General features: G+C 48.7%; 1 protein-coding gene across 3 annotated transcripts; it reads left to right on the top strand.

The window, feature by feature from the left end:
- Positions 1-6,207: 6,207 nt before the first annotated feature.
- On the top strand, positions 6,208-17,763 carry NAGK (N-acetylglucosamine kinase). Of its 3 annotated transcripts, XM_009237192.4 has the most exons (10): positions 6,208-6,646; positions 8,435-8,519; positions 8,674-8,772; positions 9,615-9,756; positions 10,549-10,659; positions 11,390-11,502; positions 13,458-13,545; positions 14,512-14,609; positions 15,483-15,561; positions 16,268-16,591. In XM_009237192.4, exons 1-10 carry the CDS (start codon positions 6,480-6,482, stop codon positions 16,456-16,458), a joined length of 1,173 nt encoding a protein of 390 aa, XP_009235467.2. In that variant the 5' UTR covers positions 6,208-6,479; the 3' UTR covers positions 16,459-16,591.
- Positions 17,764-18,104: the final 341 nt, after the last annotated feature.

Genomic DNA, 18,104 nt, shown 5'->3' with positions numbered 1-18,104 from the left:
AATGGGTATGATAAAAAATGGAGAAATCTGAAAGACTGATGGACTGTATCTGTTAATATCTGAGTAGTGATATTATAGTTGTGAAAGATGTTACCACTGGGGGAAACTGAGATCTCTTTGTAGTATTTCTTTCAACTGTAGTGAATCTAAAATTATCTCAAAAAATTATAATTTTTTTTTTCAAAAAATAAATACAACAAAGTGCAGTGGCTCACTCCTGTAATCCTAGCACTTTGGGAGGCTGAGGCAGGAGGATCACTTGGGGCTAGAAGTTCAAGATCAACCTGGGTAACAATGCGAGACCACATCTCTACAAAAAATTTTAAAAATTAGCCTGCTGTGCTGGTGCATGCTTCTAGTCCTAGCTCTTTTGGAGCTGAGGCAAGAGTATCACTTGAGCCCAGGAGCTGGAGGCTACAGTGAGCTATGATTACACCACTGCACTCCAGCCTGGGACACAGAATGAGACCCTATCTCTTAAAAAAATACAATTTTGTAAAAGCGGGAACTATGGGTTCCGCATACTTGCTAATGGGCAAGGCAGAAGCCTGGAAGAGATCACCCTCCCTCTATCCCTTGCCCACCGTTTCCTTGCAGCAACTTCACAGGACCTCTTCCGGAGGAGGTCTGTTCTGGAAAAATCCACCCCACTGCTGTAGTTCTTTGCCTCTTTCTTCTGGGACACACAATGTTGGTAGCTCAGTACTAGAGCTCCATCTAGAAGCCAGATAACTAAATCCTGATAAAGGAACCAGACAGGCTCGGGAGGGGAGGTCCGTGAAACTTATTCCACTGGTTTTACATGGCACAGAATTCATATTGGTTCAACCTCACAGCCCTCTCTCCATGTACACTTATTTTTGGGTTTCCTGCTACACCATAGCATAGGAGACGTCACAGTTGGTGCAGGGCCCAATGATGGGATTCTGATTATTCAAGCACCATTGTCCTAATATTACCATCATTACCAAAAGCGTCATTACCTAATCCATCATTAGTGCACATAATTCACAGGGTGTTGTGGCAATCTGGTCCCTAACCTCTGAGCATTTCTGCCACTATAAAATGGACATATACTTTATCTTACAGAGTGTTGTATAGTTAGGCACTATGAAAGACATATAAACATCCCTGACACCTGACAAGGAGACACATTCCCAAAATGGCAGTATAGACTGGGCAATTGGAGGGCTCATGGTACCTTGGGAATCTTAGGAGATGTCAGGAGACCATGTGGGAAATGCCCCAGTGGGAAAACTGTGCATCTCAGCAGAGGCTGGTGGATGCCTCTCCGCAGTGCTGCTGCAGTGGTTTAACCCTGGCTGTCACGTCACCCTGGTGAGCCAAGAGGAGGAGGACAAGTGTTGGACCTAACTTGAAACCCGAAATGACTGAGTTCACCTGTAAGTGATTAACTAGATTAAGCTTTTCTGCTTTTAGGGAAGAGTGGAGGATTGAGTCAGAAATCAAGTTTAGTTGTAGAAAAAGTTATCTTTTTGTACCCGAGTTTGCAGTCTGTAAAACATTGGAGCCGCTACACAGATACACACTTTTCGTATACAGTGCCTGCTTAAACACTGATATACACAGACCGTGGGCATTCTCACGGGCATATACCCAGTGGTGTGCTGGTAAGTGTTAACAGCCAGCTTGCTGGAAAACAACAATAACAACAACATAAGTTGTAGCTGTTACTGATTTCTGTGGTGTAAATACTCCCACCACGGTGATTTCAAGCTACCAACATAATTACACCTCATGGAAGATGGAGAGTTGTACATAAAACTGGGTCTTTGTGAGCTGTGTGAGCTGGCTCCAGCATAAGTTACAGGTGCACATTTATGCATCTGCCTAAAGGTGCCTAATTATGCAGGCTTGCTTAGGTTTCTTCAAGAACTGAAACGTTAATATGAAATCTGTAGACACATTAGTATAGAAAAATACATGAGGACATCATCTCAACTATATGCATCTGTAGACACATTCAGTCACTTAGAAACATATACAAAGAGAAGTTCGAATATATAAAAAAATACACACCTACGCATAGACTGATACAGGCTAGGACACACATATAAACTCACACATAGACACCCACATGCTCAGAAAACAAGAGGGAGTAAACCAACCAGATTTGCTCGGGTTGCTGCCCTGGCCTGAGGCCCTACATCCCTCAGAACAACTTAAGATCAAGGCAGGTAAGGTCCCTCTTTTTCTTTCAGTTCCCTTACATGGCTGAAGAGACTTGAAGGACAGAATGTTTACGCCAGCTGTCTACAGCTGCCTCTGTGCTCTGGAGACCCCATGCACCCCTCGTCCCTTCTGGGTTGGGCCTGGCAGTCCCGTAGGCCGTCTTTCCCTTGCTTTGCAGATGCCAGCCCCAGAGTCCCACCTCCACCCTTGGTAAGGAAGCCCCTCACCCCTGCCTCTTTCATCGTGGGAAAGTGAACTCTAGCCTCTCTCTCCTTCCTCATCCCAGATCAACAGCAGATGTTAGCGTGACCCCCTCCTGGCTCCCTCCCTGTGACTCCAGCTCTGCCCCCCACCTCCACCTCTACCACTTGCTTGTTCATCTCTCACCTGGGCCAATGTCCAGCCTTCTAAGTGTTTCCCTTCTCCAAACTCTCCCTTCCTATTTGTCACCCTATAATTAACCTGCCAGATTATCTTAAAGCACAGTGCTGAGGTCACACATGTACTGGCAACTTCTAATGCAAGACCGACTAGGGCTAGATCTCTTTGAGGCTCCCTGACCACATGTCCAACTCCTCCTCCCTCAGTTCACGATGTCACTTCTCCTTATTTTCTCTTTCTCTTCCTGATCTGTTCTGTAAATTTAGTTTCTGCTGAGGAATTTGCTTGCTCCCTTCTTTAGTTCAGATCAGGCATTTGCTACCCCTCATGTCTGTGACAGCGTGTTCATAGTTTATAAACCACTCTCAAAGCTATTTGTGGAGTACTGAGGTTAGCCCTGGACATACTGTGGTGAGTAAAAACAGATGTGGCTGTGTTTCATGAATAAAGTCAACAAAATCTGTTGAGGACCCTGACCAAAAGTCATCTGTCCCAAAATCCTAAGTGGATTTGCGAGGAAAGATACTTTCCCATTGTCTCTCTTACCACTCTTCCCCCCGACTCCCAAACTATGGCCTCCCTGGGGTCATAGAAACAAAGTACAGAAGACAGAGAAGACGACTGTGACTTGCAGATTCTTAAAGAACTTTATTAAACTTGTGAGCATCATAGAAGCAGCTACTGGGATGTTGCAAGCCCAGTGCAAACTGGTATACCTTGCTATATTGCAACATCTTGAATTTCCTTCCCTTTATATTAACTACCCACACATAATAAGCCACATCTATTATTTGTGTGAGCCTAGGCTTTTTACTTCTATTTTAGAGCCTCTCGTTTCCTCATTTGTAATATGTGATTAGAAATCTGTCATTCTCGGCCTGCCACAGTGGCTCACCGTTATAATCCCAGCACTCTGGGAGGCCAAAGCAGGCGGATCACTTGAGGTCAGGAGGTTGAGACCAGCCTGGCCAACATGGTAAAACCCTGTCTCTACTAAAAATACAAAAATTAGCTGGGTGTGGTGGCGCATGCCTGTAGTCCCAGTTACTTGGGAGGCTGAGGCAGGAGAATCACTTGAACCAAGGAGGCATAGGTTGCAGTGAGCCGAGATCAAACCACTGCACTCCAGCCTGGGCCACAGAGTGAAACTCTGTCTCAAAAAAAAAAAAAAAAAAAAAAAATCGGTCATTCTCATAAGGTTTTTAGGATGATCAAACAAGATAAAGGTACATAAAAGAGCTCTATAGAATTATAATGTACAAGGCCGGGCACAATGGCTCACGCCTGTAATCCCAGCACTTTGGGAGGCCGAGGTAGGCGGATCACAAGGTCAGGAGATCGAGACCATCCTGGCTAACACGGTGAAACCCCATATCTACTAAAAATACAAAAAATTAGCCAGGCTTGGCGGCGTACACCTGTAGTCCCAGCTGCTGGGGAGGCTGAGGCAAGAGAATGGCGTGAACCCAGGAAGCAGAGCTTGCAGTGAGCTGAGATCACGCCACTGCACTCCAGCCTGGGCGACAAAGCAAGACTCCGTCTCAAAAAAAACCAAAAAACAAACAAACAAAAAGAATTATAATGTACAACATAAATGTATTTTATTTATTCAATGCTTCTTTTTTTCTTTTTTTGAGACAGAGTTTCACTCTTGTCGCCCAGGCTGGAGTGCAATGGCACAATCTCGGCTCACCACAACCTCTGCCTCCTGGGTTCAAGTGATTCTCCTGCCTCAGCCTCCCAAGTAGCTGGGATTACAGGCGCCTGTCACCACGCCCAACTAATTTTTGTATTTTTAGTAAAGACAGGGTCTCACCATGTTGGCCAGGCTGGTCTTGAACTCCTGATCTTGGGTGATCCACCCACCTCGGCCTCCCAAAGTGCTGGGATTACAGGCATGAGCCACCGCGCCCAGCTACTTTCTTCTTTAAATCAATTATATGGCCATTATTTATTTCATAAATAGGCACTCAGTGACTTTGAAATATTATGGTCCAGATAGAGACAACTGGTTGTACAACAGAAATATGTAGGTCAAAATTTTAAATATTCTAGTAGCGACACTAAAAAATATAATAGATTGTCAAAATTAATTTTAGTAATCTATAATCTTGATCTACTACATCCAGAATGTTATCATTTCAACATGTGATTCATATAATAGTGACTAATGAGGTATTACTTACACTCTTTTTTTGTACTAAGTCTTTGAACTCCTGTGTGTATTCTACATTGACGGGACATCTCATTTTGGACTAACCACATTTCAAGTGCTCAGTATTCACACATGGATACTGTGCAGGACAGCACACACTAATTGGTAACATAAATACAAGTTAGTGAAGATTTGTGAAGTACTTTATGGTTTCCAAAAGTCTTTTGGCATTTAAATCTTGCATCAGCCCCAGCAGGTGGATGCTTATCATTTCCATTTTGTAGAGAAGAGGCTGCAGCAATTACCTGTAGGTCACCCAAGCTCATCCAGCTAGTAAATGGTGAACTCAATTCTTGTCTTAAACCTGGGCACTTTCCCTTTTGCTTGCTTGCCTAAACAAGCAATACAAAGACAAACTTAATATTATCATACACATACGTCCCATGGCTCATTGCAGTAGTACAGGAGAGAAACAATTATTTCAAAATCCACCTACAATCTAGTCTCCAAAAATCCTGCCCAGTTTAATTGCACCACAATCTATTAACTGTAATTCTAAAAACATGTGTGTTGGATAATCTTCCAGCTCTAATGTGCTGTGAATTAAAAAAATGCCGTAGGCAGGCATAAAAAAATCCTACCCTCCTCTATTATATTCTCCATCTGATATAGAATATATGATATACACATATTCTATAAATGAATACATGATATAGAGTCTATCATGTAGTGATTTACTTTTTACTTTTGTGAACTACAACGTGGTAGGGTAGGAAATGAGAAAGCTTAAAAAGCCTAATTTTCTCACTAAAGCATAACCAGACACAGCAGCCTATTAGGGGTTTCTCCGCCAGAAGATGGCAGGCAGTCAGGGGGGACAGAGTTCGACCCGCGACAGGCCAACTGATTTCCCCAAAGAAATGCCAAGGGCAGCTAACCGCCCTCCTGGCCCTCGAAACTACTCCTTGAGGGCCCAGAACTTCCCGGAGGAGCCAGACGAGGCCCTCAGGAGCCACAGCTCTCCCTGACTTGGCCTGTATTTGCACCCCTAGGGATCCTATTCCCTTTCCCGACGCAGTGCAAGGAATAGGAGCGGAATGGGGGCTGAAAGGCAATAAAAACTTGTAAAGCCGTATCTGCTAGTTCTCTCAGTGGGCTATGTTCCTGCAAATATCCTCCACAAGAAGTAAAATGGGTGGCTAGGAAGAGGTGAAGGCTCCCTCCTCAGGGCTGCCGGGACGGCCTCGAGGGCTTTTCTGTTTAGGTCCCAATTCCTCCCGGATCCGTACATTCACACGAGCGCAGGGCAACAATCTGAGCGAGTGTTCGTGTGTGCCCGTGTGGCTCGCCATCGCATGGCAGATGTTCAGTAGAACATTACAGTAATTTCTGTTACAGGCCCATGGGCGCAGGTCCCTGAGCCCACAGCTTCGCGGGGGTCTGGCCGAGCATGCGTCACAACCTACGCGGCCAAGAGCAGTGCGCACGCGCAACGTAACACGGGACTGCCAGCAACTTCCGGGCGTTTGCAGGCAGGGCAGTGACGTGTCCTAAGGGTCCGACCGACCTAGATACCCCTCTTTGGTTCCTCCTCTTGGGATTAGTGTCCATCTCTGGAAACAGGATCCAGGAGGACGGGAGGGGCCGCTGCGGACCGCAGTCGCTCCACCTGGAGGAGACACCAGCTATCTCCGGAGACAGCCTGAGGGACGCAGCGACCCACGGCTCCTACCGCCGCCCCGCCTCGCGCATGCGCAAGCGCACAGGGAGTCAGCTGGCTGCGCGGGAGGTCACGGGAAGCGGGGCGGTGCCCAGACAGCTGGAGGGAGGGAGGTGTCAGGCGGGGAGAGACGCAAACGGCGGGACCAGCAGCGACGGTAGCAGCAGCATGGCCGCGATCTGTGGGGGTGTAGAGGGGTGAGTGCGGCCCGGCGGAGGGAGCCTGGGCCCGAGGGCGGGGCGGAAGGCCGTGGCCAGCCTGGCAAGCTGGTGGCCTTGATCCTCGGCGTCAGGGCACTTTGGGCGGCGGGACCTTGCGGAGAAGAGGTGTGTGCACGCGCAGGGGCGCCCTGGAGCGCACGGCCGTATGCCTTACGGGGACTCTGCCTGTGCAACAGCCACACCCCGGGTTGGGGATCCTTTGTGTTTCTTGGCGGAACCACGCCCCTTTCTCCCACGAAACACCCACTCCGCTGTCTTCAGCTGGAGAAGCAGCTCCTTTTTCCTATTCCTGACCTCGGACAGAGTTTTGCAGAACAGGTGTCAGGTGTGAAATTGCTGAGCGCGGGCAGGGTGGGGAGTGGGAGTGGGAAGAAGCGGGACAAAGATCTTGGCTGGAGGTTATCCGGGAGCTGGAGCAGCTGCGAGCCAGAGTACTAGGTTGTCCTGATGTCTGAAAACCGCTCCATCCCTGTTGACCTTCCATGCTGCTTTCACTAGATTGCATTTTTCTGCTCAGAAGCTTGTTTACTGAACTTTTTGTAATAGCTCTGCCCCTGGGTATGACTATGGACAAGATATTTACCCTCCCTGGGCTACAGTTACCGTATGTGCAAAGTGAGGATAGGGATAAATAAGATCGCTACGTCCCTGCCAGTGGCAACATTCTGTGAATCTGAGTGTGTCAAATCAGGGAATAATGGGGGTCGCTGTCCTCTCAGCCAGGGCACTGTACTTTTGAATCTGTGATTGTTTTCACTTCTCTGGCAGCCACACCCCACTGCTGATTCACAGACCCCAAAGTCTTTTCACATGAATTGTTAGAAATGATCTTTCCCATCCTGTATTTGTAGCACTTAAAAAAAATAGTATAGGAGTCTGCATTCATCCTTGTTATAGTCATCTGTAAGATATGACCCGTTTCTTCCAGTTCGTCGACATTCTTTTGGATGTGGAATCTGCCACCTCATGTATTAACTACCCCCTTGAAATTTCATGTCCTCTTTGAGTTTGATGAGCGGTCTTCAGTGTCATCTTCTGCCATTCCTAAAAGTAATGATCAATAAAGAAACATATATCTCATCACCACAGATCTCCCTGTGAACTACTGTGACCCCCAGTAATCAACATTTGAAGGTTTAGTTGCTTAAGTATGTATGAAGTCACCCTGCCATCTGGTCAGCATTTCTAGCAAAGGTGTCTTGAAGACCTTGGCAGCTGGATCTTGAAAGGCAGTCTTTAGCTATTGTGAGGGAAGCAGAGAGATGTGCCATTTTTCTTAGGAGTGTTTGCTGAGCATTGCCTGTGCCAGCTCCTGTGCTCGTTCTGAGAGGGTAAGTAAGTGATCGGGAGCTTGACCCAGTGGAGTTTGAAGTCTAGTGAGAGGCGGACACAAAGCCTCTGAACACACTCTTCATACAGAGGAGACTTTAATAACTTTGGAGGCACTGTGAAGGTTTAACTAACGGAGACTTAACTAATTTGTTGGGGTGGGCCACACCTCAGAAAAGGTTTCGAGGACTAGGTGAAGTATAAGTAGAGTCTTGCAGGATAAGGAGGACATCCCCAAGGGAAGAGGAGTGAGAATTATGTTTCAGTTAAAGAGCACGCAAACGCTGAACCACAGAGGCGGGTTTGGGAGTGGTGATTGAGTTTGTTGAAGCTGTCTCCTCCATCACACTGGGCTCTGCCAGTGTGGACAGCACAAGCTTAGCTCTCTCTGCGGGTTTTTCCGAGCAAGATCAAGTGCCCTCTTGTGTTCTGTAGGGGAGGCACACGGTCCAAGGTCCTTTTAGTCTCAGAGGATGGGAAGATCCTGGCAGAAGCAGATGGACTGAGCACAAACCACTGGGTAAAAACCACACTGAGGGGATCAGAGGGCTTGGTTCTGATTTTATTCTCTGTAATTCCTGTTGAGGTGGTGGCTGGGGCTCACAGAGCAGCCTGTGGGGGCAACATAGCTTCTGTAAGCCTTTGTAACTCCTTCTTCCCTTGATTGGGGCCAGCTGATCGGGACAGACAAGTGTGTGGAGAGGATCAATGAGATGGTGAACAGGGCCAAACGGAAAGCAGGGGTGGATCCTCTGGTACCGCTGCGAAGCTTGGTGAGTCTGGGGTGGAGCCTGGGAATTCAGCCATCAGTGACACTCAGACAGCTAGCAAGTTTGGACTAGATGAGTTTGATGACTGTAGAGGGAAGGACTTCCAAGACTTAGTCCCTGGTGTCAAAACTGTCATAATCTCACCCAGTCTCATGGCTTCAGTTGCCACCTACAAACTACAAATGTGTTGGAAGAGCACAGGGCTTTGGAGAGCTGCTGAGACCTTGGTTTGAATCCCAGCTTTGCTGCTGAGTATCTGCGTAACCCTGTGTAGGTTACTCATCTTCTCTAAGCCTCAGTTTCCTCATTTGGAAAATGTGAATAGTAGCTACCTCAGAGTTGTTGGGAAAGTAAAATGGCATGATACATTGCAAAGTGGTTAGTATACAGCCTGACCCATAAGCACTCACTAAATGTTAGCTATTATTACTCCTGGTTCAGATCTTTCTCCCAAGTTGCGGTAGCTCCGGCTACTCCCTGGACATATATGTGAGATGTTCTGCAGACACAGGCAAACCCCATGTATGCCAAACCAAGCTTACCTCTCCATCTCCCCTCACCTTGCCCCGCTGCCTGATCTTTCTGTTAAGAGCACTACTGCCCTTCCAAGCTCCAAAGCTGGCATTGTTGAATCCCCTCTTTCTTCTGTCCTCCCCAGTCCAGGTTGTTCTTATAACCACAGCCTTCTGAGGGGTCATTGTGTGGGGAGAAAGGAGGACTGAGGCTGGGTGAACAGGGTATGGCCAGATGGGGAGAACAGGAATCAGGCATCAGGAGGGGGCGGGGGTTGAGAAAAGAGCTGGGGCTGGGGCTCTGCACACTCGCTCACCTCCCGCGTGGCCTAGGGCCTATCTCTGAGCGGTGGGGACCAGGAGGACGCGGGGAGGATCCTGATCGAAGAGCTGAGGGACCGATTTCCCTACCTGAGTGAAAGCTACTTAATCACCACGGATGCCGCCGGCTCCATCGCCACAGCTACACCGGATGGTGAGGAAGTGGAGGGAGGGGTGAGAGTGAGAACTGGTTTTTTTGGGAAAGCCCCTTAGATATAGCTGACAAAACTTGTTCTGCAAATATCCAGAAGGCAACTCCTTCAGTAGTTTAAGTCTCTGCCAGAGCCAGGACCAGGCAGCAGGAGGGAGGGCAAGAAAGGTCTCTTGATGGGAATCAAGGAGTGGGGTCAAACATATCTCCCCTGCAGATGAGGGACCACCTGGGGGTGGTGTAGTGAGGAAGGCAGGCTGGGGGAGCCGTCAGTGCTGAGGAGGAAGTGGGGTGGCCCTGTGATAGTGTAAAGAGTGTTGGTGTCATGGGATTGGTGTTTGAATCCCAGTTCCTGTTTTGCCTGCTATACCATGTTGGCGAAGTTCCAAAACTCTGAGTTTCAGTTTTCTCATCTATAGAATAGAGGTAGTTGTATTCATAAGATGGTTTAGGGTATGAGTGAATATCACTGTGAGAACAGGTCTAGCACAATCCCAGTAAAGCAGGTAGAGTCACTGGAAGACCGGCTGGGCAAGGAGCCACATTCCCTCTAAGAGGTGCAGGCTTGCATTTCTCTCTGTCCCCCTAGATGAGGGCATTATGGTCTTAGAGTTTTTCTGAGACCCAGGCCCTCACCCTCAGGCAGGAAACTAGCTGGGCTCAGTTTTCTCCTCTACAGGACTGGGTGGTGATTCCCTTGCCTGGGGCTGGTTTCTGTCCTGTCTTTCCACAGTGGCAAGCTGTTGTTCTGTGCCAGGCCTTGGCCACACTGAGCCTCCTATTCCCTTTCCCCAGGTGGAGTTGTGCTCATATCTGGAACAGGCTCCAATTGCAGGCTCATCAACCCTGATGGCTCCGAGAGTGGCTGCGGCGGCTGGGGCCATATGATGGGTGATGAGGGTTCAGGTGAGCTCACTGACTGGCCCAGCTCCAGGTCCTGGATCTGCTCCTTCCTTCACTCCCTGTCTTTCTCTCCTTACCCTTGGCTCACTGAGCCCTTGGGGCTTCCTGGGGACAACTCCTGAACCTGGCCATTCCATGTGCAGGATCATGACTGAGATCATAGAGGTGCAAATGCTGGACGAGCTGCTGACCCTGCTCTCCAGCAGTGACTTGCACCCAGGACTCAGATTCATCCCTCAGCACAGGGGCCTGCCTGTGTTGACTTGCTGTCCTTAGGGAGGAGTTGAAACTGAGGGTAAGGCCATAGATGCCAGGAGATGCCATACCAGTCTGCTAGGGGAAAGGGTGTAGAAGCCCTTCCAACATCACCTCTCTCTAGGTAGTGTGTGCATATTTTCATAGGGGCCCTTGAGGTCCAGTTCATGGCAGTGACTCCGGTGGTATTTGTGACAACAGACTGACCTTGTCTTATCCTTGGGTAGGAGCTGGTGTGACACAGCCTCACCTATTCTGTTTTCCCCCTCCAACTTTCCCTTATCTTGATCAGTCAGATACAGTTTGATAGAGACCCTCCTACCCCCCTCTCCCATCCCCTGCCACCCCTGGCTGGGAATCAGGAAACCTAATTTGTATAAAACTCAAGCAGATCACTAACCTGTCTGGATCTGAGTTTCCTTCCTCGTGAGCTCAGGATGACTGCTCCCATCTTCTTAGCCCTCTCTGCTCCCTGCAGCCTACTGGATCGCACACCAAGCAGTGAAAATAGTGTTTGACTCCATTGACAACCTAGAGGCGGCTCCTCATGATATCGGCTACATCAAACAGGCCATGTTCCACTATTTCCAGGTACTCCTCCTGCTCCCAGTGAATGTGCGCACCTGGGGTAGGGCAGTGAAACACTCCAAGTAAGAGTGGATGCAGGGGAGGGCCTGGGCGGGCCGGCAGGAAATAGGATGAGTTGTGGGTCTGAGTTGCAGGGTGAAGTCTTAGGTGAGGACAGGGTGCATTCTAGGAAGTGCATTCTAGGACAGGGCAGTGCATTCTAGGAGGGTGTCAGTCATGAGGAAGAGGTGGTTTGGGGACAGGTGATTAGCCAGACATCATTCTTGGGCAGCTAGAACCTGCTGGGAGGTGAAAGAGATGGCATTCTAGGCTAGAATGAAAAGTGCAGGATGAGATCACAGGGCAGAGACAGCAGGTAGAGTATGAATGCGTGCACTGGGCTGTGAGCTGCTTCTGGCCTGGATGGGTCAAGAGAGCCCTTGAAGAGGCGGACAGGGAGAGTTCTGGGGGAGATGCATCTTCCTCCTCTGGGCGTTGGGGATTGACTCCTCCTTGTCTGTGCTGTGTTCATTTGTGGTAAGTTAGGAAACACCTGCCTTTAGTGGAACCAGAGGTAAAAGGCGGGAGAGAAGGTGAAAGGGAGAGGACAAGGTTGATGAGTTTGATAGTTACCTGTGAGGCCCAGTTAGTCTTCCTGTCCAGCCATTTAGGTGGGCTGGGGCTGGGACCAGGACCAAGGAAGGAAAATAGAGATGCTGGGAAGTAGGGCCTGGATTATCAGGGCTGAGGGATTGATGATTAAAGAGGAGCCCCGGCTAGGCCAAGGTGAGGAATAGGAGGGGACCAGGAAGAGAAATCACTTGATGAGCAGTTGTCGTAGGAAGTGCAGTTAGTAACTATTAAGCTATCCGGACTCAGCCAATTGGTTCCAAACTCTACTGATATGTCTACTGCTCCCTCTTCTATCCTTTAGTCATTCTTACAGGGTTGTTTCAAAGATCAGATGAGATAGTATATAACATGCTTACTACATTGCTGTAGGTGCTCAAGTTTTACCACCCACCCCCTCAGACATTTACTTAAAATGTATTCTGGGGGCCAGGCACGGTGGCTCACACCTGTAATCCCAGCACTTTGAGAGGCCAAGGTGGGCGGATCACTTGAGGTCAGGTGTTCAAGACCAGCCTGGCCAACATGGTGAAACCCCGTCTGTACTAAAAATACAAAAATTAGCCAGGCGTGGTGGCGGGTGCCTGTAATCCCAGGTACTCAGGAGGCTGAGGTAGAGAGAATTGCTTGAACCTGGGAGGCGGAGGTTGCAGTGAGGTGAGATCACACCACTGTACTCCAGCTTGGGTGACAGAGCGAGACTCTGTCTCAAAAAAAAATAAAAAAAATATTCTGGGGAACCATTGGTTCCTCAGGACCTTAGAGGTGTTAAAGATGTATAAGTTTGTTGGGATTGGAAGGACCTACCTTCTGTGGTCAAATAAGTTTTGGGAGAAACAAATTGATTTCTTGATTGCAGGACTTCTCAGAGCCTTTAATTTGCTAATGTGCATTGTGACTCCCCAAGGGAGAGTTACAATATGCAATATTTCTTGGATTCCTTTGACCAAAGAAATCTTTTCAAGAGCACCCCAACCCAGCTACTCAGGAGGCTGACGTGGGAGGATTGCTTAAGGCCAGCCTAGGGAACAGCAAGACCTTGTCCCTAAAAAGGAAAAAAAAAATTACAAAAAAAGAGCACCTCAAGAAACTATAGGAAACACTTTGGTGAACACAAATCTGTTCTCTTTGCTGCCTTCAAACTAATCTGTAAGAAATAATGAAGTCCATGTTAGGGAACACAAATAACGTTTCTCAAATGAGAAATCTCAAATCTTTGTACTTTGGAGTTAAAAAAAAATTCTTCTAGCTTTTCCAACAGTAGAGACATTAGGAAGGCCAACTTTGGTGGGCAGATTGGGGATTTTCCTTTGCTTCTGATGACTCTCTTGTGCCCTTTCTCCTCTCAGGTGCCAGATCGGCTAGGGATACTCACTCACCTGTATAGGGACTTTGATAAATGCAGGTTTGCTGGGTTTTGCCGGAAAATTGCAGAAGGTACTGGAGGTGGGGGGTGGGGTTTTATCTGGCTTTGTTCTCCAAAGATCCCCAGTTGGGAGACTGAGTGGGGTTCAGACAGGACTGACAACAATTTTCCTCTCACCAAGTGACCTCAGTTCTCTGCCACCACTGGCCTTGGTGGTGGTGGTGGGCCTTGGGTTGGAGGCAGAAGGGCACGTGGGTCGTGTTGACAGTTTTGTATTACCTGTGTTTTTTTCTTTAATAGCTATTATGGCTTGCGTAGGCTGTATACCTGTTTCTGAGGAATTTATGAAGCAGTTGTCCTTTGGACAAATCTATAACTTTTTTTTCCTAGCCAATTATACTCAAAGAACTAGGGGATTATAGAGAGGTTAGGCATATTTTGTTGGGTGTCAGGAGAGCTGAACAGAGGGCTTGTATATCTGTACATTGCTCTTTCTCCACTGTGAGGTCCATCCTGCCTTAATTTGGGTTCCTGTAGCCTCAGGGCATTCTAGGGCTCTCTTAGATCCTGCTGGACTGAGTCCCCTCTAGAAAAGAACCAGGAACATGCTAACCAACAGCAGACTGTTAGAAGTCGGTGGAGGGCACTGACAGGAGTACCAGCCAGCTGTTCAGCTAGGGTCCTGGCTCCCCAGAGCTGACAGCCTCATAGGAACAGACTTACAGTAACTCAGTGTGAGCTGGATGCATACTAGGTGCCAGTACATTCCTTTAGTGGGTGCTGCCCTCCCTTCCTGAGTTGGGGGCCTGAGTGAGCACCTCTGTACAGGGCACCCCTCTACAGAGGGAGGTAGCTGGTATGTTTGTCAGTGGAGACTTGCTTCTCTACCTGCCACGAGGCGGGCATCCACCCTGAGTAGACTCCTGCTAGCTCAGGGTGCTCCCGTGATGGCTGCCTTGCAACAGAGAGAGGATAGCCCAGGAATGGCAGCTCCCTCCTTTCTCACCAGTTCCCTTCTTCCATCCTGCCTACCCCAGGTGCTCAGCAGGGAGACCCCCTTTCCCGCTATATCTTCAGGAAGGCTGGGGAGATGCTGGGCAGACACATTGTAGCAGTGTTGCCCGAGATTGACCCGGTGAGTTGAGGTGGGAGTGAAGGTGGGGAGCTGCTGGGTGAGGGGTGGTCCTTTCCCACTGTGGATGGGACTATCCCATCAAACCCTGTGTAAATTGGATACTATTTTAAATGAACTTAGGGTCTGAGAAGCATTCTGCAGAATGTCTGTAACAAAAAAGTTCTTTGGTCAAATGCCACCCTCTGTAACTGGCCTGTAATCTGTATTTATAGATAGTAAATTAGTTTAATGTACGTGTGTATGTGTGCTGTCCCCTTTCTTTTTATTTTATTTTTTATTTTTTTGAGACACAGTCTCACTCTGTCAGCCAGGCTGGAGTGCAGTAGCGTTATCTCAGCTCACTGCAGCCTCCACCTCCCACTCTACCTCCCAGGTTCAAGTGATTCTCGTGTCTCAGCCTCCCCAGTAGCTGGGATTACAGGCGCGCATCACCATGGCCGGCTAATTTTTGTATTTTTGGTAGAGATGGGGTTTTGCCATGTTGGCCAGGTAGGTCTTGAACTCCTGACCTCAAGTGATCCACCCACCTTGGCGCAAAGTGCTGGGATTACAGGCATGAGCCACCGCGCCCAGCCTGTCCCCTTTCTTTCAGTTAATTTTAGTTCAGTCATGTTTCTGTTCATTTCCCTCACTTCTGTCTTTCCTTCCTCTCTATTGTTGCATAACGCTTTTTCCTTCCTCTTCTCTCCTTGGCCTCTATGAATGTCTTCTGTTTTCCTCCCTTTTTTTTTTTCCCCTTTCCTGAGTCTGTCTACTGTTTCTTGGCTTGAGGGCGAGTAACTGGGATAGGGTGGGTTGGTCATAGGAAACTCCCACCTTCAGCACTGGAGAGACTAGGTTGGCCCCCATATCCATTTTCTGCTCTCCACCCAGGTCTTGTTCCAGGGCGAGATTGGACTCCCCATCCTGTGCGTGGGCTCTGTGTGGAAGAGCTGGGAGCTGCTGAAGGAAGGTGAGCCTGGGGGGAGGCTGGAAGGGCAAGGGCAGGAGACGGGGCTGGAAAGGAGGTGGCCCAGGAAAGCTGCTTGCCCCAAAGAGAACCTGCTTCCTGGACCCTGAGGCCTAGACAGGCCACTGATGCTCCCGTCTAAGGCCCTCAACCTCACTCTGCCATTGAGCCCTTTAGTGATGTCCCATCCACCTTCCTTGAACTCTTGAAAAGATGTTGTGTTCCAAATGGTTTATTGAATAATAGCTACTTTTAAAAAGTTAACGACAAATCAAACTTAAAATCGGAGCACTGACTGGCGTGTGATAACCTGTAGGGACATCCCTAGTCAACATAATTCTAGCTAGAAGAAAAGAAGCCTGGCTTCTTAGCCCTGGCAGCCTTATGCCAGGCAGTTGGACGGTTTCTACTGGACATTCTGAAGTAGCTCAAGGACTCCCATTGCTACCGTGGAATTCCTGGCATTGGGTCCTTTGGAGCTGAGAGGAGGGCAGGCCCCCTATGCTGCTGGCTCCAATACCCAAGATTTTTCAGGCTCCAATGCTCGAGTACCCAGTGCACCCTGTGTGCTGGGGACTTGGCATGTAGGCCCCTCCAGCATCTCTACAGGAGTATTTCAGGGTCTGGGCATCCTTGCCTGTCTTCCTTCCTGGCCCCAGTACAGGTTGCTGTTCTCCTCTTATCTCTGTCCTTGTGTTCTTCCCTCCAGGTTTTCTTTTGGCGCTGACCCAGGGCAGAGAGATCCAGGCTCAGAACTTCTTCTCCAGCTTCACCCTGATGAAGCTGAGGCACTCCTCCGCTCTGGGTGGGGCCAGCCTAGGGGCCAGGCACATCGGGCACCTCCTCCCCATGGACTATAGCGCCAATGCCATTGCCTTCTATTCCCACACCTTCTCCTAGGGGGCTGGTCCTGGCTCCACCCACTCCAAGCTCAGTGGACACTGGGTCTGGAAGGAAGGAGTCTTTTGCTTCCTTTCTCCTTTTTACAAAAACAAACATAGAAGAAAATAAACGCACTTTATCCACTCCCCAATTGGACTGCATTATCAAACACATGTGCTGTGTACATCCTCAGTGCACCTGCCAGCAGATATCCCAGAGGGCTCATGAGTGGATTTAGTCCAAGGTTTAAAGCCCCACCCCCAGGTGCTCAGCCTGTGATCTGCATCCACTCAGCATGCACTTGGGCAGATGATTTGTCTGTGTGCTACCCTTCCCCATACATTACCACCGATGTGCACTATGTGACTGCCAGTTAATCTGTGACCTGTTTTCTCCTGTCATGTCAAGTGGGTAACGATCCCTGTGCGACCACAGTCACCAGAACCAAGTGCTCACCATTCAGAGCATCACAGGGAGTAACCTTAGGTATGTCACACCCTCTCCTGAGACTCCCAGCAAGATTTAGGGGCTAGAGTACAATTCTAGACTGGGAGCATCTTTGCCTCACTGGATTTAGTAACTGCAGGTAAGCAGGACATTTTGCAGTTTTTCCTACGAATGAGTTGTTGAAAGGTTATGAGGATGGCTGAGATCCAAGAAGACCAACTAGGTACTGCTCACCTCGGTGGCCGACCTATTCCTGGCTACTACTAGCCTGGCTCTGCTTACAGCATGACACTATGTGTTGTGTGTTCCTGGGAATGAGGAGCATCAGTGAAGAGCAGACATGATTCCTGCCCTCTGGATACCATAGTTCGGCCAGTGAAGGCAAACCTGAAGCTTCGGTTCCACAGCCTGTGCTGCTTGGTGAAGACTAAGGACAGGAGTCTCGATCCACAATAGCCGCCTCTCTGGGTGTTTTATTAGAGGCATGTGGATCATGTCCTGCACATCAGTTCTCCAACTTACAGACATCAGTTATTCTAGAGTTTGTTTTAAAACAGGGTTTTGGCCGGGCACGGTGGCTCACGCCTGTAATCCCAGCACTTTGGGAGGCCTAGGCAGGTGGATCACGAGGTCAGGAGATTGAGACCATCCTGGCTAACACGGTGAAACTCTGTCTTTACTAAAAAATACAAAAAATTAACCGGGCATGGTGTCACGCGCCTGTAGTCCCAGCTACTCGGGAGGCTGAGGCAGGAGAATGGCGTGAACCCAGGAGGCGGAGCTTGCAGTGAGCTGAGATCACACCACTGCACTCCAGCCTGGGCGACAGAGCGAGACTCCGCCTCAAAAAATAATAATAAATAAATAAAAATAAAATCAGGTTTCTATCTACTCCCCTCCCCTGCCCTGCCCTAAGGGATCTGATGTTAATAGGTTAAGGGTGGGATGGGGAATTTTCATTTCTATTATACTGAACAGCTTGAGTAATTTCTGCTGCAGAGGTCCAGCATCTGCACTTGAGGGAGCTCTATGCTACAGCTGGTAAGTTCTGATTAGGCCTTCTAAGACGTCTTGAATACTACCTTGTTGCCCAAGTCAGATGACAATGTTCTTTCACAGTGTAGCATTCATGTAGAACACAATGGTAACAGCTCTCCTCCCATCAGCTCTAGCCCAGTGCTGCAAGCTGGAGCTTTGAGCAGTAAGAACTCCAGCCA

Source organism: Pongo abelii, chromosome 12 (genome assembly GCF_028885655.2).
Source record: "Pongo abelii isolate AG06213 chromosome 12, NHGRI_mPonAbe1-v2.0_pri, whole genome shotgun sequence".
NCBI classification, from domain to species: domain Eukaryota; kingdom Metazoa; phylum Chordata; class Mammalia; order Primates; family Hominidae; genus Pongo; species Pongo abelii.
This window is presented reverse-complemented; position numbering and strand designations above follow the sequence as displayed.